The following is a 24822-nucleotide window of genomic DNA, read 5'->3' as shown; positions in this document are numbered from 1 at the left end:
GCCTGCAGTTGAACTGCCCCTTGTAGCGCTGTCTTCGGGGTCTCAAATATTGTGTGGCACTTGTAATCCCAGCACTTTGGGAGGCTGAGGCAGGAAAATCATAAGTGTGAGCCCAGCCTGGGCAACATACCAAGACCCTGTCTCTAAATAAAAAGGGTTGGCAGTGTGGCCCAGTGTGAAGGGCCTAGTTTCAAGCCCCAGTACTGGAAAAAATAATTCTGCATGGGCAGAGTAAGAGGCTCCTATGCCTCAGAGCTCACCCGTACCACTACCAGTCCTGAGCCCGTGCAGAAGGTGCCACACCCAGGCCCGACAGAGATGAACCCTGCTGGGCGTGGACAGGAAGGTATGCCCAGGCCTCTTCCTCTTGCCCTCCCGGGCTACCGCAAAGGGTCACGTGGGCATTCCTGTGCCGTCCGTGTATGTGGCTGGGGATACCTGCTAGAGAGAGGAGCCGAGGGTGGCCTGCTGCGTGAAGGATCTCCTGTCTCCCACCCATGAGCCTGGGGAGCTGGGCAGAAAGCAGAAATGGACAGCGATGAGAATCCGTATTCTCATACATGTGCCTTTTCTTCCCCAAAGAATTGGAGCTCACTTCCAATAAAACCCCACGTCTCCTGCGGGGAGATGGCATGGCTAAGGAATCCAAAAGAGGGGGTCTTGTGTGTGTTCTTGAACCCCTCTCTCTGCCTTTGCTGGTCTCCTGTTTGCTCCTGGTGGGAACTAGGAGGAGCCTGGAAGCGAGCTCTCCGGTGAGGGCCACAGTGCAGGGTCTCGACTCCCTGAGGCGTAGCCCGGAGCTGTGCCACCCAGCGCAGAGGGGGCTTCTTGGCTTTCTGGCTGGGTGGTGAGTGATGCTGAGCAGCAGCCCGACAGATCTCCTTGATCACGGCTTCTTCCTGTCTCCCGGCTCGCTCTGCAGGCCAAGCAGTCCTTAGCCACGCTGACCAAGGACGTCCCCAAGCGGCATTCGCTCGCCATGCCAGGCGAGACGGTGCTCAATGGCAACCAGGAGTGGGTGGTGCAGGCGGACCTCCCGCTGACGGCAGCCATCCGGCAGAGTCAGCAGACCCTCTACCACTCCCACCCTCCCCACCCTGCAGACCGGCAAGGTGAGTCCCACTCAGCCTGGCCCTGCCATGGCTTCAAGCGCTTCTTAGGAGGCCGTCCAGCCTGGTGGGAGAGGCAGGTTCACACTAAAGCAACCTAGGACACTTTCTGGCAGAGACCATGAGCTTTTGTAACTGAAAAGGTTAAAAGATAGGCTTCATGAATAGCTGGCTCCAGAAGTTCAAACAACAGCTGAGTCTTCTCTCTGACCACTTCTCTCCGTCTTTCAGTTCTGCCCACCTCCATTGGACCTGCTACAGAAGCAAAACAGATCCCGAAAGTTCAATTCTTAAGGCCTTTAAAGCTCACAGATTTTGAGAAACAAAACTAGCTTTCATCTCTGTATCCATATCAAACTCAAAAAAGTCTAATTGGACAGCTTGGGTCCCATGTCCAATGCTGGCCTAACCATTGTGTCTAGAGAGGAGCTGGTACCATGATTGGTCAGCCTGTGTCACATGCCCACCCTGGACCAATCACTGTGTCTAGAGAGTAGCACATATCCTGATTGGCCAGCCTGGTCACATGCCCAACCTGGACCAATGACATGTCTACAGAGAAGTGGATGTTCTGATTGGCCAACAGCAGGGGAAGTGCCAGGGTCCTTGACTGACAACTCCAGCCAATCACAGGATATGCAGGAAGATGGAGCATAAATGTCACAAGTATATTTGCTCCAGATCGTTGGCGGAGGCTGTCTGAGCAGTGACCCTGGCCCTGGTCCTCAGCTTCTTTACGCATGAAAGGGGCGCTGGGTTCTCAGTGCAAGGTGTGGACTGCAAGTCTGTTTGCTGAGACTTCCTTCCGCCCACCTTATGGGGTTGTCATGGTGATGAAATGCACAGTTTCTGGAATGGAGCCCTGGTAAATATTAGCTGCTGCTCTCATCGGTATCACCGCCTCATTGTCCTCACTGATAGATGACACACGGGACGTTAGAACCTGATAGTGAACGACGGCAGAGTGCTCCCTCTGCTGCGTGGAGCGTGACTACCCACCGAAGCTGACTCTGTGGGTGGGACTGGGGGCTTCTCCTTTGGAGCCAAAAGGCAAAGCCAGAAGAGCTCGGAATAAAACTGCACATGTCCAGCTCCCTCTTCGGGCAGGGAAACGGAGCCTCTTGGAGGGCTGCCCCTTCATGTCCTCAAAGCCCAGGTGCACAGCCAGCTGTCCTGCTCCTGGACCAGCCTGGGGCAGCAGGAGGCAGAGGTGCTATTTGAAGAGAAACAGGGCAGCTTCAGAGTCACGTGGTGGCAGCTGACACCTGGCCATCTGCATCTGCAGCGGCAGGGTCTCTCCTCCGTGGAGCACATGGTAGACTGGGAGGGCTGACCGATCTGCCCTCTGGGTCCTGCCTCCTCTCCTGCCCTTGGCTCAGCCAGAACCATTTCTGCTTTTTATCTGACACTGCCTCCTCCAGGAAGCCTTCCCTGCTTTCTCCTCAGCCCTGTCCCCTGGGTGAGACGGGGCAGTCACTCCCCACACATCTCCCTGCAGACACCCTTGCCCTCCACTCTTTGCATTGGCCCAGTGACCCACCTTGCAGTAGGCATGTCACACACAGCTACCTTGTGTCATGGGGACCAGTCATCCCCATTTCCCAGCTACTAGAACCAGCTCAGAGAGGGTGGAGAGGTGCCCACAGCCACACAGCTCCCTCGGTGCAGTGCCAGCCCCTGCAGATGGGAGAGGCTTTGAGCTGGGCCCCTCATTCTCCCATTGTTTATTGAGCAGCTACTCGTGCTGGGCCGTGTGTGGTCTGGGGCTGGACACAGATAAGACACACAAGTGCCTCCTCCGTGGAGCTGACACCGTCTGCGAGCAGACAGATGGCGCCCGTGTTCATAGAGCAGCAGGAATCGGGGTGACGGTGTACCTGGCAGGCAGGGTACAGCAAAGCCAATGGGAGGGAGACGGCACATGTCAGCCTGGTCAGAAGGCCAGAGTGGCCCGAGCGCAGTGACAGTGTTAGGAGTTCCCACGGGAGCCTGAGGGCTGTGTGCCAGGCTTGGGGCCGGCAGGGGAACTGTTGTCTCCCGGCAGAGTGGTGAGACACCTTGGCTCCCGGTGTGGAGGGAGGCCCAGGGAGAGGCTGCCTCATCTCCCAGGCAAGAGACAACGCTTGCTGAGGGGTAGGGGATGTGGCTGGGCTTGGGGCTGTGTCTCAGAGGCATTTTGCTGGGGAAAAGAGAACCCAGAATCCCCTCCACTGACTTCAGGGATACTTCTTAGGAATCTGATGTTGAACAAAGGTGAAGGCCACACCAGGTCTAGGACCATCCGGGTGGAACTCCCAGGGGTGGGGCTTCATATGGCAGTGTCTCCTCAGCAGTTGCCCTCCGGGGCAGGCAAGACTCAGTATTCCCAGCTGTATAATGGGGGCATTGGGTAGGCAGGAAGGGCATCCCGTCCACCCTCACTCATCAGCTGTCCCTGCCTTCTAGCGGTCAGGGTGAGCCCCTGCCACTCCCGGCAGCCCTCCGTCATCTCCGACGCATCTGTGGCTGAAGGCGACCGATCGTCCACACCGAGCGACATCAACTCCCCGCGCCACCGGACGCACTCCCTCTGCAACGTAAGGCCAGCAGCAGCGGGGCTGGGTGCCCGGGCCTGCCGGGGACCGCAGGGCAGGGGGCGGGTAAAGTCGCTCCGGCTGTTTCCTCTCGTCCACCCAGGGAGTGCCCTGGCGAAGGAAGGCATTTCCTCTTCTGCTCTTTCCTTTTGCAAGAAGCGCTGGATGTGGGGAGAGAGAGAGAGAGGAGGCCCGTTTGCTCCTTGTGTCCGGGAGGGCGCGGAAAGCCCCGAGGAGGCCAGCCTGGGTCGGCCGCAGGGTCTGTGCAGCCTGCAACTCCGCCCGGTGGGCCCCATCTGGGTGGGCCCCGTTGAGGACCGTGGGCATCCCCCCCCAGGTGTTAGAGGTCACCTCTGGGACCCAGAACCTTCCAGAACCCTGTTTCCCTCAGCACTGGCTCTCGCCATTCATCTAGAGATGGAGCCCGATGGGTTTGGTTGGGATTTTTTACTTCCAGGGATTGGGGAAAGTATTTCTTCTGGAGAGAAGGCATCCTATGAATTGGCTCTAAATTTGTTTACTAATTTAATCAAACACTTCCGATTGTATCGTGGGTACCATCTGCTAGTAGACTCAGGTCTCCAGCCACCCAACTCTGGATGGCCAGGGAGTGAGGCTGCAGGGCTCGATATTAGTCCATTTCCACTGCTGTTACAGAATACCCGAGGCTGGGGGATTTATAAAGAAAAAAAAGGTTTGTTTAGCACACAGCTTTGGAGCATGGGGCCAGCTCTGGTGACAGCCCCCAAGGCACGTCACACAATGGCCATGGCAGGAGCACATGCAAGAGGGAGACCAGAAGCCAGAGAGCGGACAGGGCCTGTCTTGCCTTTTTATAACAACTCAAGAGAGTGAAGCCGCCAGGGTCCCCCGAGAATGACCTTAATTCCTTCCGAGGGCTGGCCTACATGAGAGAGTGGTCGGGAGCCGTGTCCAACCCTAGCATGGCACAGTGGGTCAGGTGTGGGAGCTGCTGAGAATGTTCTGTCATGTGGTTGGTGACCGAGGGCTTCCCTCCACGTCCTGCAGACAGACTTCGAAGGATCAGGTCTTGCGATGCCCAGGAAGGCTTTGTCAAAACCTCAGTTACTGTGGCTTTATTGACCAGTAAAGCATGTAGGAAAGAAACAGAGGCAAACATATTGGGAACAAAGACAAAGCCACTACTCGTAGGTGATGTGATTATGTGCCAGGGAGCCTTCAGACGGTGACTTGGAGACGATCAGAGCCCGTCGCAAGCCAGCTCATCAGGTACAGTGCGAAGATGAGTCATAGCTTCCCTGCAGCAGAGCCGTCAGGATGGAGACTTTCTTTCCATCTATAATAAGAACAAAACGCTCTTATAAAAATAGCTCAGGCTGTTTTGAGCCCAGGGGCCTCATGCAAGGCCCCGGCTCAGGACTGGGCTTCCCACCCCCAGCTGTGAGGGAGCAGAGGGGACCTCAGTGACAAAGGTGGTCTTGGTGGACAGAACCCAGGCAAGGAAGACAGGGCGCTCCCGGCATCCGCTCTGTGGCTCGGGTAGCCCCGTGTGCAGTCACCCCTGGAGCCAGCAGTGGCCTGTCCTTCCTGAGGGCCACACTCTGCCTCCTGGGGGCCTCGGACAGCAGGACCACTGGGTGCACGCTGGCGGGTGCATCCGAAGAGGGCTCTCAAGCTTCCTGGCCTCTGTCCAGCCTGCTGTGGTGCCAGGCCTGCTGGTGCTCTCATCGGTACGGACACTCTGGCAAACTGGCTAGTATTCTGCATACTGCTTTTCAGTGGTCCCTGGCTTGTTCTTTTACCCAAACATTTTGTGCCTGCAGAATGGGTGGCCAAATTTGAGCTGGGACCAAAGATTAAAGCCTTTTTTTAAAAAAAAAAAAAAAAAAAACTAGGGTCTTGCTATTTGCTATGTATTTAGTTCAGGCTGGTATTGAATTCACTATGTAGCCCAAGCTAGCTTAAAACTTGCAGTGATCCCCCTGCCTCAGCCTCCTGAGTGCTGGGGTCACAAGCATGCACCATCATGTCCAGTTAAACCATCATCTCTTATATTCTCTCCCCTGATCCCCAGCCTCTTGTCTGTCCGTCTCAACTGCAAGGCACACAGGCAAGGTAGACAAAGTCCTGAAATAACTGCAGGTTACCCACTGTTCTCGGGCATCTGACCTGACATCAGCAAGAACCTCACCCCTCCTGCTCCACCCCCATCCCCTGGCCACTGATTTAGGTCAGAGTTCCAGACTCCTCACGGAGAGGTTGGAAAACTTAGACATTGGTCATAGGGACGCAGTACTTTTTTGTGGGCAGGCTTTCTGCAACTCCAGAAACTACCTCCAGGGGGCCTCGTAACAGATCCAGTGTCTGTCTGCCCTTCCAGGTGAAGGCTTTTGCTCATCCACACAGACCAGTCAAGTTCTCCCGAGGCAGGGCTGGCAGTGCCTCCAGTTGTAAACGTCTCGTCTGCCCTGGGATGTCTGAGGCTCCCTAGGGAAGAGGGAGGGCGCTCCAGGGCAGCCCCAAGCTGAGGACTAAGTGTGTGGAGCCGCTGCTGGACTGGGAGGAATCGACCCTAACTTTGAGCTGCAGCTCTGCGTGTCATTAGCTCCGTGATGACGGACAGTCAAGTCCTCCCGCCCCGCCACAGAATAAGAGATTCACTGTGCTGCTTGGGGAAGCTGGCAGCTGCATGGTCTCCCAAGTGCATTTCTGACCTCATCTCATTATGCTTTGTATATATATATAAAAGTATATTTCTTTATGAGAAGCCACAAGTATAACCAACTCCAGTGTGAGTGCAGTAGACCCATTGGGACGAGAAACCCTAGAAGCCTGTTCATGTCACTGCTTTGTTGCTCAGAAAGTGCCGGGGTTGACAGGGCAGAGCAGGTGGGGAGCACCCCGGGGCCTCTGGCCGGGAGCCCTGGTCCAGACCACATCTCGATGAACCCAGGCCCCACGGGCCAGCCATCCGGCCTCAGGAGTTGGGCGGGGATGGGGGGGCGGTCCCCATGACAGAGGAGGGCGGCCTGGGGGATGGCGTCTTTCCGCATGTGTCACATGCTCTGCCGTTTCATCTCCTTCTTCTTCGGCCACAGGGCGACAGTCCCGGCCCGGTTCAGAAGAACCTGCACAACCCTATTGTACAGGTAGGTGTGCCTTCCCTGGCCACTGGGTCCCCAGGCGACCTGACCGTGCCTTGTCCCTTGTCCCCCTGGGCCTTCTTCCCCCCTGCTGCCACTCTCAGGCTCCCAAGGTAAACAGTCAGTGAACCACTTCCCAGGTCATCCGTGGGCCGGCACCTGGGGCCACCTATGCCGTGACCTCTGCCAGACACATAGATCTATTCCATGCGCCACATGACTCCTGTGCTGCTGCCCCAGCCTGCATCTTCCTGGGCTTAAAACTCGTTGTTCTTTAAAGGCTGATAAGCTAGGTGGTGGGCTCTGCTGGAAACTTTACCCATTTCAGCATTTTCAGTGTTCTGTTGTCAGCAGGGAGAGGGCTGCAGGAGCCACAAATGACATGAGGGCTGAAGGGGGTTGAGGCGGGCATCTGTGCCCAGCTGTGCCCATCTGCAGCGGGGTCTTCTGAGGGAGATGCAGGTTCCCAGGCCTCTGCCCTGGAGACGGTGTCCCAGTCCCTGTGGAGTGCCCTGGCAGCCGTGCCTCACCCTCTCGTGTGAACCCCAGCCTTCTGTGGCTAGCACCACCACGCGTCTCTGTACACACAGCGCTTGGCAGTTTGCAAAACTTGAATGCAGACCCCACCCCGATCCTGCAGCTCCCCCAACAGGGCGGGCAGAGCAGAGCAGGCCTCGTCATCATCCTCACTGTCCTTGCCGTTCCCAGACTGGGCTCGGAGAAGCTCCACAGGGGTGACCTGCTCAGGACCAGCCCTGCCCGCCCCTCCATGGCCCATGCTACCCTTGTCCAGGGCTGTCCCCTGCTCCTGCAGACAGACACACATTCCTCCTGCTGTGTGTGTTCCTGAGACAATGCACAGGGCCGGCTCCTAAGGCCTTGGACAAACTGAATTTAAATAATTATAATGGTACAAATGACACTAGCAACCCTGGACTATTCCAGATGGCTCTTACGTGCCAGACAGTCCTGAGCATCTTCTTTTTTGTTTGTTTGTTTGTTTTTTTTTGCAATATGGGCGATCAAACCCAGGGCCCTCATGCTGAGCCACATCCTCAGCCCTGTTTTATTTTTGTTTTGTTCTGTTTTTGAGATGGGATCTCAGAGTTGTTAAATTATCCCACTCTCATCCTCCTGCCTCAGCCTCCCTGAGTGCTAGGGTTTACAGGCATGCAGCAGTCTTGTGACTATCCTTGTCCTCACTAGAGTGACACCCTCATTATGACCTGGGATGCGTCCCATTGTCCCAGAGGAGTTTCAGAACTGACCCACATTTGCTTAGAGAGTGAGAGGCAGACCCTGTGATTCTGGCCCTAAGGACCCCTTACCTGTTCTTGTCCCCCCATGACCTTGAACCCTGCCCTTGACCCTAACCCTGGCCTCCCAGACTTTTGCACCCAGCTCAGCTCGTCTCTTTTCCTCTCCCCACCCTCCACCTGCCTTCTCAGTCACTAGAGGATCTTGAAGACCAAAAACGGAAAAAGAAGAAAGAAAAGATGGGATTCGGCTCCATCTCCCGCGTCTTTGCCAGGGGAAAGCAGCGGAAGTCCCTCGACCCCGGCCTCTTTGATGGTACCGCCCCTGATTATTACATAGAGGAGGACGCGGACTGGTGATACTGCCGCCTTCGCCCGCCGCCGCGGGCGTGTGTGTGGCCGTGCGTGGGAGCGAGCGTGGGGGGGCGTGGACCCGGGGTGGGGGTGCGTGTGCGCGTGTGGCCTCCCTGCCACGCGTGGGTGCTGCGTGTGGCCCAGTGCCCCGTCGGGCAGAAACACCGTGTGACCCTCCCCTGCGCCGTCACCTCTGTAACTGATGTACATACCGCAAACCGTGTGTGATTCTGTCAATTATGTTGTCTTAGAGCGATACAGTTGTGTTTGTTAATCTGGTTTATTATTTTTTTTTTCAATGTTTGGTTGTCTTTTTTTTTTTCTTCCATTTTGTTTGGTTCGTTGGTTTCTTTCTTTACCCTTCCCTCCTCCCCTCTCCTCCTCCTCTTTTTTATGAAACTTGAAAACTTGAAGGACTGCTGTGTATTTGTAAATAACAAAACTGTCACACCCTCCGTACTTGTAAATGTCCCTCGTCCAAACCGCTGCTCCTGGAGCCTGCCTCGCCGAGGACGTGGTCTGTTCTTGACGTCCCCCTCCTCCTGCTGCCCCGCCCCCAGTGTGAACCTGTAGGACCAGACCCCTGTTCTCGGGGTGCGCCCAAGTCACTTTAGCCACAAAATGCCATCGTCGTCAGGGTAAGGTCGCTCTCCGCAAAGACTCGTGAGCCCAGCCGGCCAAGGGCCTGCTCCCAGCCGGGTTTCTAGTAGGGTCACACGGGCCCTTTTTAATGGCCTGCCTGTTTTTAAATTGCGTTGCCGTTTCTTTCTTTATGGAAAAAAAAAGAAAAAGAAAATTGTCTTGTTTAATTTATTTGCACAAATGCAGAAGACATATTCTATCTAAATTATTACGTAAATATCGGAATGTATATTTTTCCATGGGGTGGGCGGGAGGCGGGGTTTTCGTTGACTCGTGTGTTCTATGTTCATGCTGCTGCGACGTAGAGGTTAGGGTGGCCAGAACCAGGGACCATCGGATGCCAGGCTTGCTTTTCCTTTCTCCTCTGGCCCTCCTGTCTCCCGCCCTGCATGAAAGGGCCACCTGCCGCCCCTCGCCCCTCCTTCTCTGGCCTTTCTCTCTCTATTTATTTATCTGACATGCAGAACACGACCTTTGAGCAGAGCGCAGACTGTCACAGGTCCCTTCTCAGGCCTGTCATTGGGAAAGGGGGGGGAGATGACTGAGGCGCATCTACAGGACGCCATGAGAGGGACCCGGGGCCTGAGACACTTGCCCGAGGGGCCAGCTGTGCGCTCCTGCCCACGGCTGTGCGCTTCCTGACCTCGGTTACTCTGCACATGGGCCAGGCAGGTGTCAGGGTGGTGGTACCCACCTTCAGGGGCAGGCTGCCAGGGACACAGGTCCAACACCTGACCCTCTGCCCTGCCTGTTGCAGTCGGTCCTTCAGCCACACCCATGTCTCTTGAGAACCCTCAGGCCCTGTCCCCCCAGCTGTCGAGGCAGCCTGAGTCCGCTCCCCCAGGAGAGGAGAGCCGGCAGGAGCCTCTGCCCATCTAGGGACCCGCGCTGGCCCCAGCGAGGTTCCCCCAGCCAGGAGCTCTGTGCACTCTGACTCGGGGTGAAGAGAGAGCCCCAGCGGCAATCCTTTGCCCTGTGACCCCGTCCTGCTCCTCCTTAACGACTAACCGCTCGGTCCACACAGCCCTCTGGACCACAGTAGTGGCGCTTCTGCTTACAGTGACCTTTTCAGCTGTTAGAAGGCAACAAGGCAATTTTCAAATGCTGGAGCATCTGGAATGGATAGGATATTTGGCCCAAAATGTCTAAAACAAAATGGAAAGCCCTGGTCAGCTCCTCTGTCCCTTCCGACCTACGTCGGGGCCAGGGAACGCACGCAGGGCATCTCAGCTGACTCTGCCTGCCTGCTTTGCCCGCCGTAACCCAGCCTGGGTGGTGAGCAGCAGTGGCCCCAGCGGGCATCCAGAGTCTAATTTTAGAAAATCTTTTCTCCCCCATGAATTTTTTTTTTTTTTTTGGTTGATTTTTATGGTTTTTCCTTTACTTATGAGAAAATACAATTGCAACCACTCTTGGTAATGATTTAGTAGTTCCTTTTCATTTCAGTTTTTGTAAATTAGGAGATAATTCTAAGAGTTACTGAGGATGATTTATTTAAGAGAACTACGTCAAATAGCGAATGAGTTATGGGTAACATTAGCTGAAAATAACCTTTCCCATGGGAAAGGTTTCTCAAAGGCATGGATGCAAATATAAAATATTAAAAAAAATCTAAATAAAGCTTATTTTAAAATATGATCGAATTCTATGTTATTTGATTGCTTCTATTTTGCTCTGGGTGGGAGGCTGTGCCCCCTGGGAGTCGCACCCCAGAATGACCTGCTCCTTGGAATTCCAGGGCTGGGTCCTCAGGGGGTGACAGGAGGGGCCGAGGAAAGCTGGCTGGATTCTGGCCTGTGGAAGGGCCACGCCGGGGTGGCCTCCCCGAAACGTCTTGCCACTGCTGCCCTGCCTGTAATTCGGGGGAGCCTCAGCCTCCAGGGCCAAACCCCAGTGGCCAGCACCCTGCATTTTGAGGGTCAGTGGCCATCAGCTTTCTTCTGCTTCCTCTCCCACCACCCTTTCCGAAGGCCCAGGGGGAGCCTGTGGCTTTGGGGCACATTACTTTCCATAAGCCTCCACCTTGTCCCCAAACCCCACCCTCCCTGGGGACTCAGAGCTTAAGAGAGAGAGAGGGAGTCATAGGGCTTCCTTGATTGAAGCCAGTGTGGGCATTTCTGAGCCCCATAAGGTCCTCCAGATGCAGAACTCAGTTTTTCCCCCAAGAGTCCATTGTGTCCCAGGAAGAGGTCTCCAGGTCACCCTCAACCCTGACTGTAGCCAGTGCCTCTGTCTCCCAGCTGGCAAACGATATTCTCCCCAGCAGTAAGACTAACGAAGGCCTGGCGTTTAAGTCTCCTGCCCTCTCTGCCGGGAGAAAGACAAAGCTATGCCAGACAGGCCAGGCCAAGGAGGTGTGAAACAGGACCCAGGTTAGTTTGGGCACTGGGAGACACCAAGGATTGAGCAGATCAGGAAAGCTCAGGACTACAACGAATTCAGGACCGTCTACTCCAGAATCCTCAGGGCCCATGCCTGGGGGTAAAACGCCAATGCAGGCCAGGGCCTTGGAATCTGTTTTTAATCCCCGGTGATTCTAGGTGGTGGCCTGGGTTGAACACCACTGGGCTAATCTGAGAAAGGCAGGTGTGAGACCACTGCACCCTGTGCCTGCCCTGCGCAGACATCACTAGTCAATCACAGAATCTCCCATGCATCCAGAGTGGCTCAGGGTAGCTGCCAAACCATCAGAGTTGGCACACAAGATAAAGCCTATTTGCTCTCTTGAAATTAACCCAGCCCCTCACACTAGAAAAACGCCTGAGGGAAACTTTGGCCCAGAGAGAAGTGGCTTAGCCATGGTCCTAGCGGGCACCTACTATCCTGTGGCCTTCTCAAGAGCAGGACCACATCATATTCAAAAGCAGGGCCAGCAGCTCCTCTGTGTTTTTTTGTTTTGTGTTGTTTTCCCGTGCTGAGGACAGAATCTGGGCCATGTGCATGCTAGGCAAATGCTCTACCACTGAGCTGCCACACTCCCAGTCTCAGTATTCCCTTTGCTAAAAAGATCTTGCTCCGATTATCCAACTTCTAGTGGTACCCATTGGTCAAAAATTGGAGTAGGGCTTTTAGGACCAGTGTTCCAGCTGCACAGGTTGTGCACTGCATTATGCCAAAAGATGCCATTCTCCAGGCTACCATGCGAATAGGTTGTGCACGTGCAGTTTGCAGGACTTTACTCAGCAGGCCTATCTTCATCCTCACCCATGCTGCTAGGCTCCACACAGTATAATCAGCAATAACAAAATAATAATAATATCTAACATTACTAAGCACTTACCATAGATCAGGCTCCATGCTGTGCACTTCTCATGTATTAACTCAGTTAAACCCCCATCCCCCAACAACAACAACTTGTATTACTGATGAGTAAACTGAAGTTAAGTCAAGCATTAAGGGTCACAGGACCTGAGCTTCAAACTTGGCAAGTCCGGCTGTACTCCGTATCTGGGCCAGGAGGGGCTGGGACTAAGCAGATGGGCCTGACCATCAGGGCCTGGCTCGAGGGCTTCGATCCTGAGGATTATCCCCACCCCAACATGTAGGGTACATCAGCAACTCCACTTCCACCAGTATGAGCCTATGGCCAGGAGCTGCCCCACACCAAGCCCACAGTATGGGGCCACTGCGCACTGCCGCGGGCATCACTGGGCCTGAGCTCAGGGGTCCAGGCACAGAGGCCGCCCTGAAAGGGATCAGCACTTTGACAACCTGGTTTTTGAAACACCTCTGAGTCCTCTCTCCCAAACTTTCATTCCCTAAGACCGACCTGTAGGCGCCCACTCCCTGTCTACCCACTCCAAGCAACTGGCTCTTAAGCTTTTTCAGCTTAGACACCCCAGGTGGAGCCAGTCATACCCCCGTTCCCTGCCTCCACCTGTGGTCAGTGGAAAAAAACAAACAAAAAAACCCTTGGTGATAATGTAGAGTCAACAAGGAATCCCTGTTAGTGTGCCCTATAAACAAGGATTCATAACTTTGCATTACAAAATAATGCCCTATAAACAGAAAAAACTTAGGAGCTTTTACAGAAGTTATTCAAAGTCATGGCACACTCAGCTGTGAAGTGCTAATCTACAGACAAAAATATCAGCCAGGCTTGGTGGTCCACATCTGTAATCCCAGCATTCATTGAGGTTAAGGCAGGAGGGTTGAAAGTTTGAGCCCAGCCTCAGTGACTTAGCAAGACCCTGCCTTAAAAAATATTAAAAATCACTTTAAAGGGCCAGGGGTGTAGTTCAGTGCAAAGGCCCTGCATTTTATCCCTGTACCACCAAAATGAAAAACGTATCAGTCTGTGTTGGTGCGAAGATTTCATCTTTGGGTCATACTCCTAGGATGTCCTAAAGACCATTCCTGGGAAATATGCAGACACCCAGCCCAGCACTCTCTCACTGGCTTGGGCACACTACCCACAATACCCTTCAGCCTTGACGAAACAACCCCCAAAGGACTAGGCTTTAAGGAGCAGCAGTAGCAAGAGCTGAATATTTTGACCTATCCTTCCTGAAAATGGCAGGACTTCCTCTTACCCAGTAGGTGCCTGGGGAGCTACTTCCTGAAAATGGCAGGACTTCCTCTTAGCCAGCAGGTGCCTAGGGAGGCATTTCCTGAAAATGGCAGACTTCTTCTTAGCCAATAGGTGTGCAGAGAGCCCTGCCACATTGCCAGGCTGTACACAGCTGCCACATTTCTGAGTCACAGTCCCCAGAAAATGCAGGCTGGTGGCTTGTTCACCTGAACCTGAGGTTCAGGTTTTAGAAATCCCTGGTTGCTTTCTTAATACATCACCAGGAAGCAGCCATTAGCTGCATCATGCGTCAACACAAGAGAAGCCATAAATTGCATACCACGCTCCCAGAATCCTCCAAGGAAGGATTTTCCCTTGGGAAGTCAGCTGTGCCCCCTCTGGAGGACCCTCCCAGCTCCCAGTGGGTGTCCGGCATGGCCTACATAGTCACTCCCAGCTGCGACCCTGCTTGGAATTTCAAGCAAACTATTTAACCCATGACCCTCAGGAATCTGTAAGGTGGGTGTCATACCCACCCCTCTGCATAGGCTCAGATAGGAAAGGTGAATGTATTTTGGAGACTGGAAAGGGCTCGCCTGAGGATTTGTGTTCATATAAGTTATAATGGGTTTAAGTTCAAGAGGCAGTTTTAAAAAATATAGCAGCAACTTGCCACATCTGGACCAAAGTAACTCAGAGTTGTCCCTAAGGGAAGTAAGGACATTGGGTTATGTGAACCTGGACCCTCCAGCAGCCAGGGTCTGCGAGCACCAGTCCTCAGAGTCCAAGGGCAGTCCCAGTACGGCCATGGCCACTCTGCCCTGAGACAGGGAGGGTATGAGGCCTTTGCTAAGAGCATCCCACCTCTCTAGAGCCTAGGAGGAGACAAGCTGGGCTTGTGGCCCCTGTGGGCAAGTTTAAAGCCAGGGCAGCAGCAAGGCTGCCCAGGGCTGGGTTCCGGGGACAGAAGCTGCAGAAGTACCCCAGGGGTGGCGCATGTGTAAGGACCCAGCATCAGAGCCCGGAGCTGGCCTGTCTGCAGCTAGGTAGCTTCATTTAGTACCTTCCTGTGCTGAGTGCTGTTCTGTTTCCAGATAATCGCTCATCTCCTCTCCCAACTCCTGCCCAGAGAAATCCTCCTGCAGATGAACACACCTAGCCACAGAGGGGTGAGGTTCTCTCGCAGAGTCACATGGTTAGGAAGAGGCAGAACCGGGTTCAAACTCCAGCAGTCTGGCTAGAGTTTTTGTCTTGGGGTCTTTGCCACACAACCTCAGGTCAGCCCCTGGCCCAAGATCCCCTTTAGGGTCAGCAGAAAGAAAGCTTCCGGGTGGGGCTGGGGATTTAGCTCAGCGGCAAAAGCACCTGCCTGGCAAGCGCAAGTTTGTGAGTTCGGTTCCCAGTACCGGAGAAAAAAAAAAAAAAAAAAAGAAAGCTTCCAGGAGAAAGTCTCAAAGGGAGGAGGAGACAAAGCCCTGAGTAGGTCAGCCCTTTGAGGCTGTTTTCAGCCCAAAAGAGGATGGACATGGGATAGATAGGAAGTTTGAAAACTGTTCTGTGGAACCCTGAGACGTTCCTCAGAGGTCCCTCTCAGGGCTGCCATAGCTGGTGATAGAACCAGCCAGCAGGTTCCGGTCCACCACCGGCCAGAGCCCGATACACACTGGACTTCCATGTAAGGGTCCTGGGGTAGAAAGAGGAAGCAGGATGAAAAAGGAATTAGGAAGTTTGAGAAGCACAGGTAGATCAGTAGCTGTCACACCTGGCCAAGCCTTGGCTATAGGACCAGGTTGCCAAGTCCTTCCCGCCGTACCAGAAGGGCCAGGCCTGAGCCCTGGGCTCTGGCTGCATGGCGAGCAAGCTCTCAGCGCGGCTCAGTCCCAGGAGGTTTCACAGGGTGCAGGCCGAGGGGCAGCACCGTGCCTGTGTGACATGGGCGGACCTGTCTGGGGCATCATAAGAAAGATAAAGCCACCTTCAGCAAAGTGAAGCCAAGGTGCCCTGCCGGGGAAGGACCACACCCAAGCAGGTCCCGAGGTGATGCCAAGACAGCTGCTGCCAGGGCCTTGTGGAGCCCACTGAACAGAAAGCCAAGGAGGCTGGGACAGGGCATCTGCCACCTCCAGCCAGCCCCAGGACCCTGCAGCAGTGCCCTGTTACAGCAGAAAGGTTCCTTAATTTCCCTAGAGGCACGCAGCCAGGGAGTGGGCGGGGGACAGATGTCAAACCTGGGTAAAGTCCGAATGCTAAGGTGACATCTGTATCTCAGAATCCCCCTGACCTGTGCCCCACAGACGCTCCTGCCAGCCCTGCCCCAAGGCCCACAATACCCACAGACCCCAGACAATGAGCCCTAAGTTAGGAGCAACTGGACATTTACCTGCCGCAGAGGCTGGGGTGGGGACGAGCCCTCTGGACGGTCCCCATCCTAGAAGCCTGTCACTCCCAGCCTGCCCTGTCAGGAACCTTCCCAGCTCGGTCAAGGGCTCACACTGTGACTGCAGTCAGTGTGGTTTCCTCTCTGGGCCTCAGGCTTTCTGCAGAGCAGGCCAGGTAGCAGTGGTTATGCACCAGGGGCCCAGGGAGCCTCAGGAGTCCCTGGACACCTGGGCACCAGCAGCAGCCTTGTTCTCTGTTCTCAGACACCCACATGCTGCCTCTGAACCCCAAATTCCATTGTGGGTAGCCTGTAGACACACTCAACCGGAAGTTCTGCAGCATCAAGGCCATCTGTGTGCCAGGGACCAGGTCCCCTCTGAGGCCTTTCTGAGGGCTTCCAGTGGCTTCCAGGGTGGAAGAACACGGTGCCTGAGGGACATCTCCCTCCCAGCCCTCACCCACCCCTAGCCTTCCCACTCAGCCCTGGTCCTCATCATTACCCTAGACAAAGCCCGGAAGAGTGGAGGCCCCTAGCTTCTGAAAGTCTGCAAGATGAAGCCAGAGGACCACCTCCCTCAGGAGGAGCCACAGCCTGCTACAGTTTACACCTCTCCCCCTCAGGCAGGCAGGGGCAGGCGTGAGTGCAGACTGCATGAATGCCCTGCTTCCCACCCAGTCCTGACACTCGCTGCCTGGAGGCTTAGGCAAATTGCTTCCTCTGCTGAGCCTCGGTTTCTTCCCCAGTACAAAAGGAACAGTAAGATCCTATCTGGACAACACAGCAGGGGTGTCATGGGCTGGTGCACATAGCAGGCTTAGCTTAGGTGGCCATGACCATTACCATGGTGATGGACAACCTCAGTGATGTCATTTCCACCTGTCCCCAGCCTGGTAAGGTGGGCAGGACTGGCCCTCTGTACAGATCAGAAGAGTGGAGCCCAGGCTAAGCAAGCTGCCCGCACTGCAGGTCCCATGGGTGTCCAAGCAAGCCTTCCAGAGTTGCGTGGGTTCTCAGACTCTGTGTGCTGCAGGTATAGGGAGCTTGCCCACAGCCAGGCGGGCATCGGTGTCTGATCTGGCTCAGGAACCCCAGGCTCCTTGCTCCTAAACCAACGCATAGTGTTCAGCTGAAGGCAATAAATCCCTCCCTGGTCCCTGAGTTTTAAAAACATGGCCTCGCATCTCCATCTTAGAAGTCAACATAGTACATTAGCTTATCAAGCCTCTAACAAGTCCCACAATGAAGAGAAATCTTTTTTCACCTTTTTAAAACAAATTTTTTTTTTGAGACAAGGTCTCACCTTGTAGTTCAGGCTGGTCTTGAACACACAGCAGTCCTCCTGCCTCAGCCTGAGTGCTGGAATTACAAGTGTGTACTACAATGCCCAGTGTCACCTTTTCTGTTTGTTTGTTTGGGTTTTTTTTGTTTTTCTCCGGTACCGGGAACCGGACTCACAACCTTGCGCTTGCCAGGCAGGCGCTTTGCCGCTGAGCTAAATCCCCAGCCCCCAGCGTCACCTTTTTTAAACTAGTGTTTCCCAGGAAGTCTGGGGTGGGTGACTTTGTTGGGCTCCTCTGGTTCCAGTATCCTGTACTTTGAGGTATTATGTCAGTGGTTCTTTGGAGGTGTCTAAGCAGACACCTTTCTCACATGAGTTGGACACCAGCAGACCCTACAGCTCCTATAGGGTCCCTGTGAGCCTAAGAAGTGAGGCCGGGTGGCAGGCAAGGTGTGGTCCAGCCTCTCTGTCCCTCAGAGCATGCTCTGCCCAGCAAGAACCAAAGCCAGAAGAGCCCCCCGGGATGTGCCAAGGTGCCGGTCTGGGTGCTCCTGATTCACTGTGGTCCCAGGTCGCACGTGTTGAGTGAGGACCAAGCCTGGCCCCTCCTGCCCTTCGAGCACCTCTGTCGCCTTTGGGCAGCTCTGTGCTTTCCCTGGCATGGGCCCGAGATGCCAGAATCCTACCCACACTGTCATTTCTGGCCTCAGCCAGCCATGCTGCAGATGCAGGGGCCTGTGGGATAGCAGGCAGGGTCCTTGCTGGGCACATGAGGGAGTCCGTCCACCTCTGGTGAGGATGCACCGGCTGGGGAGGCTGGACTGGTGTTTCCAGAGCTCTTGATCTTTCAAGAATTCAAAATTGACTTGGTATACACCCCAATTTCTCATTTTTTCCCAATTTTTAATACTGAGAATTCATCTTTTAAAATTATGGTTCCATCAGGGAAAGGAATCCTGCAGTGCCAGTTTGTCCTCAGGCCCCTTACTCTGCCACCTCCAGGCCGGGTTCTCTGCGAACTGGGTGGCCCCAACAATCCTGACCTCACCCCATCCATGGCACCCTGGGGCCACCCGGCCTCCGTGACCTCGGTATTCAGCGCACACCTCCCTGCCCAAGCGCTACACCTCCTCCTCCCTGGATGCGCAGCAGAAGGGGCCACGCTTGTTTCGGAGCCCAGAGCAGAATCCCAGGGCTGGAGGAGTCTTGGGGAGTCAAGTGGAGAAGAAGGTCCCCTCAGAGCTGTGCTCAGACATGCTGAGTTGTCATGGAAACCCTGAGCCCCTCAGACACCCCCCCCCGCAGCCTTTTGGGACAGGGGTCACCTGCCCACCCACAGCCAAGTGACTAGCTGATATTTACTGAGTGCTCACTGTGTCAGGCATGCTGTGGGTACTTTACATACACTCACTAAGTCACTCGACAAACACTGACTGAGCACTTCCTATATGCCGGGCTTAAAGCCGAGGGCTGAGGATGCAGACAGAAACGATGAGATAACAAGTGACCCTACAGCAGTCTCACATGGACTGTGTCTTACTGTCTCAATGTTGCAGGTGAGGAAACTAAGCCTCAGAGAGCTAACATAAGCGGCCCAAGGAGACGGAATCAGTGATGAAATGAAGACAAAAAATGGGGCCCAACAGACTCGTGCACTGCACCCTTTTACAGGTAGCTACGATTGAACCTGATGAAACTAGGAGCCGTTAGACTAAGGCTTGGTGCTTTAATTTCCAGAACGCTCGGCCCAGAAGCAGGCAGACGAGGGACAGCAAAGTGAAAGGAGAGAGAAGCCATTCGCTCAGTGGGTAGAAACTTCCCAGGGTCCTTCGCCCCATGCTGTGGCTCTGGCTGGACACGTTTACGGTTCTAGCGGGGTAGCATCAGTGACAGTGACCATGTGGTGGCCCCCAGCCCTGGCTGCCGGATCAGCTACCACCACATCTCAGGGTGCGTGAACTTGAGCTGTCACCGTACTGGTCTCCCCTCTCCTGATTGCTGGAGGCGCCTACAGTCAGATGACCCCTGCCAGCCTCACTGACTGCCCTCCGGATGAAGAAAATGCAATAAAGCTGCTCCGAAATATCCATGCGTCCCTAAACTGGCCCCGTGTAGGAAATCTAGGAAATTTCCAGGAAGCCCATGCACAACATTGAGAGCTAGGTTGGAGGCTGTGCGGTTCGAATGTATTATGGATGATCCAAACCCTGGCGCCGGCCCCCGGGCTCAGCATCCCGAGTGCCCGTGAGTACAGGACGCCTCCCGGCCATCACGGTGACCACAGGGCTCTGCGCAAGGCCAGAGAGAGCCCAGGCTGTCGGGAGGCAGTGGAGGCTCCCGGGCAAGGAACAGAAGAGGTGCTCAGACTAGCTGGGGGGAGAGGAAACCCTGAGGCCGCAGCCCCCCCGGCACTCCCGGCTTCGCCCTTGGAGCTGTACCAGTGAAGCTTGCACAGCCTCTGCCTGGGCACAAGTCCTTTCCTGCCCAGAGCTCTGCTCTAGCTCCTCAGCGGATCCCCTTTCAGACGGTGGGTGGTTAAGAAGTTTGCCGGGGAAACCTGTCAGAAAGAAGCACAGGTGCAGGACTCTGGGGGAGGCAGCGGCTGGGGAGGATAGGCTTTAGTTACAGGTTAGACTGTACGGAGGACTTCCCAGGAGGATGTGCTATTACGGTGGAAGAGGTTAGCGAGGTAGACAAAGGACGTTTTCGATGTATATTTTAAAGCAGAAAGCAGTGCTCGCTGGCTAACTGTGAGTGTGCTTTCCCTGAACCCCTTAGCATCTTCCTTCTATGCTGTAAAATCGAGAAGGAATTGCCAGGCGGATCTCAAGGAACTAGCCAGGTAGGGCAGAGCCTGGCCCACCCCGGGAGTCCCTATCTCTGGGAAATTCCAGAGTATAGCTGCAGGGGGCGCTGTCCTCTGAGGAACGGCACAGCGGGAACCCGTGCAGTCAGCAGGGAGCCCCGGCCCTCACAGGCGGGGACCCCCAAACGAGGGGAGGGGTTAAGAAAAAGAGGAGAAAACAGTGATGCCGGAGAGGGGCTCTGCTAAACTCCCCGCCTGCTTCGTGGGGTGGTGCATATCAGGAGACCCGCTGAGTGGGGAGCACCCTAGGCTTTAGCCCAGGTATCCCCGGGACCAGCTTGGTTCTGAGTCGAGGGTGGTGGGCTGATGGCAGGACCGCGCCACTCCCTGCATCGGCGCCCTGCTGGCGCGCGGTCTGATGAGGGCTGTGGGGTCGTATTCTAGGGGGTGTAAATGCGATCCAGCAAACCCCCGGCATCAGACCTCCCAGGTCCCTCGGGGTGGCTGTCACCTGGCTATCAGAAATCAGTCTTCACCCCAGGGTGCAGGGTTCAAAAAGAGAGTCCAGCTTCTAGCTCAGTAATGTTGGTGGGGCTCTCCTACCCCTTCCCCAGGGGCGGATTCTGGCTGAAATTGGCTGCCTGTGTTGGCACCCCACTGTGCCCAGGGCAGCCCCCCAGCACCAGTGACCTGGCACCTAGTCAGTGGGTGCCAGGGTGGAGGCACCTGGCCACAGGCAGAGAGAGGACAGACCAAGCAGTGCATTTGAGGGGCCTTGGTGGTGCCCTGGCAGAGAGGCACGCACAGGAGTGGGGGGGGGGGTGCCTGTCCCCTGCTCCTGTCTCTGTCCCTGTCCTTGTCCCTGTCCCCGTCCCTCCCTGGCTCTCTGACCTTCCTTTAACCAATGTCCAGTGGGCCCATTCTGTGCAGAAGCCTCCTTGAAATCCAGGAGAGTCAGTTCTGAAACTTTACGCTGGCTTGGGGTCTTGGAAGGAACCAGAGATACTAAGGAGAGAAAACTGGCCCCAGGCCTGTGCTGGGAGGCACAGGCTTGTGAGAGACACGGAATGGTGTGAGAAGGCCGTGCAGGGAAAGTGTCTGAATTAATGAGAGCTGTGTGGACGGAGTGTGAGTGTGTGTGCATGTTGGAGGCAGGGAGCATCTACATCAGGCGACCAGAAATGGATTCCTAGAAAAGGACATTTACAGGCTGCGTAGGAGTTTGCCAAGTGCAGAAAAGAGCAGCAGCCCTTGATTCCAAAAGAAGGGCAGGTGCAGGGGACCGGAGGTGGCATCGGGAGCAGCTGAAAGATGCAGGTGCCAAGGAGGGGGAGAACAGGGGGATAGGGCTGGCAAGGTGGGCAGAGCCGGGTCTTTTTGTTTTTTGAGACAAGGTCTCACTATACAGTTCAGGCTGGCCTTGAACTACATAGTCCAGGATCACCTGGAACTCTCAGCAACTCTCCTGCCTCAGCCTTCTGAGTGCTGGGATTACAGGCGTGTGTGTGACCACATCCAGCATTATCATAGTGCCATTTGAGTAGGGTTCCAGGGATGCTACAGCTCATTAAGACTGGGGCGGACACCTTTCCTGGACACATGCAGGTGGGCTTAGTGAGTGCAGTGGGTGTCTCTGTGAGATTAGTGCCCAGGTGCCTCGGTGTTGGGTAAATTGTCTACAAGACAGGTGGACGTTACAGTGGCCAAAGTTAGGTATGGACACCACAGTGCACATCAGCCCCGCCTGTCCTTTGAGTCATTTCACATCTGTCTCTCTGTCTGTGTGTCTGTCACTCACTCTGACTCATGTCACGGCTCCCGGATCCCCAGTTCATCAGACAGGGCTCAGATAGCAGGTCCCCACCCTGCGCTATGTCCCACACCCTACCAGTTCCAGAGTCCTTGCCAATGTGCTCCTGTGACAAGGATCAAGCACTGAGGGTTAACATGCACCCAGTCCGGCTTCTCCCCCAGGGGCTCGCTTGGTGGCTGGGCAGAGGGACAGGTCCACTCAGCAGCAAGGTAGCAGGACACAGAGATAGGCAGCTGGTACCTGCATGAGGAGGGCACATGCTGAACATTTTAGAAACATAAAATAAACTCGGTAACATTAAAAAAATAAATGAGCCAAGCATGGTAGTGCATGCCTGTAATCACAGCACTCTGAGAGGCTGAGACAGGAGGGTTACAAGTTTTAGCTCATCCTGGGCAATTTAGTGACTTAGTGAGACCCTACCTCAAAATTTAAAAAAAAAAAATTTTTTAAAGGGGGTTGGGGTTTTACTTCGTTGTTCGGGTTTTGGTTTCATTTCCCGGCCCTTCGGAATTAATTAATTGGTTGGTCGGTTGGGTTTGGGTTTTGGCCGAGTTGGTTGAGGGGAATTTTTTTCAATGGAATATTAAGTTAAAGAAATTACCTCCCAACAACGCAATGCAAAGAAATAAGGAGACAGACTATGAAGGAGAAATCAGAGCTGCCCCGTCTAACATGATAGCCACTGGCCACACAGTGCTGTTTAAATTTATGTTTGAATTAATTAAAATTAAATGAAAGTAAAACTCAATTCTTAAGTGCACAAAGCACATTTCAAAGGCTTGTAGCCTCGTGTGGCTAACGGCCACCGTATCGTCATTTTCACCACCACAGGAAGTTCTACCTGCAGGCGGACGCTAGGTTACAAAATAGGAAAGACAGAATCCAGCTTGAGTCTAGCTGGAGCCTCAGAAGGAAATAAGAGAAAGAATGGAAAAGAGGTACCATTCGAGGAGATAACAACTGAGCATATGCCACCAATGAATTCATAAATATAGAAAGCACAGGTTATATCCATCAGAGTTAATTTTTTAAAAAGAGAGAAATTCACACCCAGCTTCACTGTAATAAAACCACAGCACACCAGAAGACAGAGAAAATCTCAAAAGTCCCTAACAGAAGCACAACAATGACTCCTCTTCAGCACTAAGGAAAGCAGAAAACCCTGGAGCAAGACCTGCAAAGTGCTAAGAAAATTACAGTGGGCCCCAGAGCCGTGTCCTTACCCTCACACTGTGGGTGAAATGCAGGCTGCTTTCTGACAAACCGAGGTGTAAGTGCTTACCACTAAAATACCATGACTCAGGAGAGATATTCAGGTCTGTTCCTCAGAAGTAAGAAAAAATCTTCCAGAAGCCAAAGGTGCAACAAGTGCTAAAACTAATCATTAGGACGGTATCCAGATTACAGGGTGTTTTTTCTAAAGGGACAGAATTAAACTACTGGACATGGCCATAGGTAAGTCAGGAGGAGCAAGGGGAATGACTATTCTGCACGAATTTCCCAATATGGACCAGGGCATTAAGATAATAGTCAACCTTTGATTTTGGTGAGTTATTGTGCCTTATGGATTCTCAAAGGCCACCATCAAAGCAATGGTTCTGGAACTTCAGTGCCTGGAGACTGTGAAAACGTAGATACCCGGGCCACTCCCAGGATCTCCAGTGGGGCCCAGAATTTTCATGCAGAACAAGCTGCAGTCCGAGGATCACACTTTGAGAACTATGACATGGAACCCAGTGATACAGAGAGCTTAACTTCCCAGCCAGAAAAGAGGGAAGAATGGGAGGAGAAAACGAACAGCATAGACCAGATCCAACCTCCGTCCTGACCAGCTCGTCCAGGAGAAATGGAATGCTGGGCAAATGTGTTACGTTAGATCTTCAGGTAGCCACGCTTAAAAAGACGCAAGCAAGATGAATTTAAATTAATATTATATTTTATTTAAATCAACACACCCCAAGTATTAACATGCTGATAGGTGATCAGTACAAAAATGATTAACAAGGCAGTTAACAAATCTTTGTTTCCCCATAGCAAGTCTTCAAACTACATTGTCTATTTGACACTCCAGGTGCCTCTCTGTGTGAATGAGCCACACCATGTGACAAAGCACTTAGGTTCATGTGGCTGGAGCCACCTTTCAGGACACAGCAGGCCTAGCCTGTGACACAAGCCTACAGAGGCCTGAGACCCCCATAAGGTCACTGAGTGTCCACTCTGCCAGACCTGAAGCTGACCCCTGCCCTCAATATCTCCTGCAGTCCTCCCATCACCCATGAGATCAGGGATTATCAACCCATTTTACAGATGATGAAACTGAGACCAAGAACACTGAAAAAAAGATTTACCCGAAACTATGTCTGGTAAGCAGCAGAGCCAGACATGAGCCCCCGTCTCTCCTAATCCTATGCCACTGTTGACCCTCTCAACCAGGGCCTCCTCTGCAGGGGGTCTTCAATAGGCCAGATCCTGACTATTTTAGGCTCTGTGGGCCAGACACCTCTGCCACATTCCCAGTGGGTAAACAAATGGACGAGGCTGTGGCCGGGTCAAAATTGTATTTAGAAAAGTACGTGGACGTCTGGATGCAGCCCAGGGACATGGTCTGACACCCGCATCCGGGCACACAGCGGCCTCCTCTGCAGTCGTGCTGATGTTAGCCATAGTCAGTGTCACCGATGTCCTGTGGGTGTGCGTGCGTGTGCGCATGTGTGTTCTAGGTGCAGGCACGTGCTTTGGGACGCACACGCTGGGCCTGCATGGGAGAAAGACAACCTCTCCTCTCCCCAGGCGCCTGCAGGGTCCGCACAGGGGTACCCGCGGGGGCGGCTCCCCTGGGGGCTCGGGGCGGCCTCTGATCCCAGGGCTCAGCCTGGCTGTAAATGTGACTTATTCCCATTCTCGGGGCTGAGGAGGGGGCGGAAGAGCCGGACAGAAACGCGGCGTGGTGCCTGCATTTTGGAAATCGCCTT

General features: G+C 54.1%; 1 protein-coding gene across 3 annotated transcripts in view; it reads left to right on the top strand.

The window, feature by feature from the left end:
- Nucleotides 1-24822, top strand: part of Kazn (kazrin, periplakin interacting protein) — a 1006619-nt gene that overhangs the window by 958015 nt on the left and 23782 nt on the right. For 2 of the 3 annotated variants that reach the window (XM_013507404.1, XM_005409887.2), the window contains exons 5-8: nucleotides 923-1112; nucleotides 3555-3685; nucleotides 6763-6813; nucleotides 8256-10702. In XM_013507404.1, coding sequence (XP_013362858.1) covers nucleotides 923-1112; nucleotides 3555-3685; nucleotides 6763-6813; nucleotides 8256-8423 — 540 coding nt within the window. In that variant the 3' untranslated portion in view covers nucleotides 8424-10702. Of the gene's footprint in view, nucleotides 1-922; nucleotides 1113-3554; nucleotides 3686-6762; nucleotides 6814-8255; nucleotides 10703-24822 lie in introns of those variants that run through there. The other variant, XM_005409886.2, reaches the window with a different exon arrangement.

The sequence above is a fragment of the Chinchilla lanigera genome, unplaced genomic scaffold (assembly GCF_000276665.1).
Source record: "Chinchilla lanigera isolate Chin_1 unplaced genomic scaffold, ChiLan1.0 scaffold00126, whole genome shotgun sequence".
NCBI classification, from domain to species: Eukaryota; Metazoa; Chordata; class Mammalia; order Rodentia; family Chinchillidae; genus Chinchilla; species Chinchilla lanigera.
The sequence above is the reverse complement of the archived record's forward strand: the minus strand, read 5'-3'. Positions and strand labels throughout refer to the sequence as shown.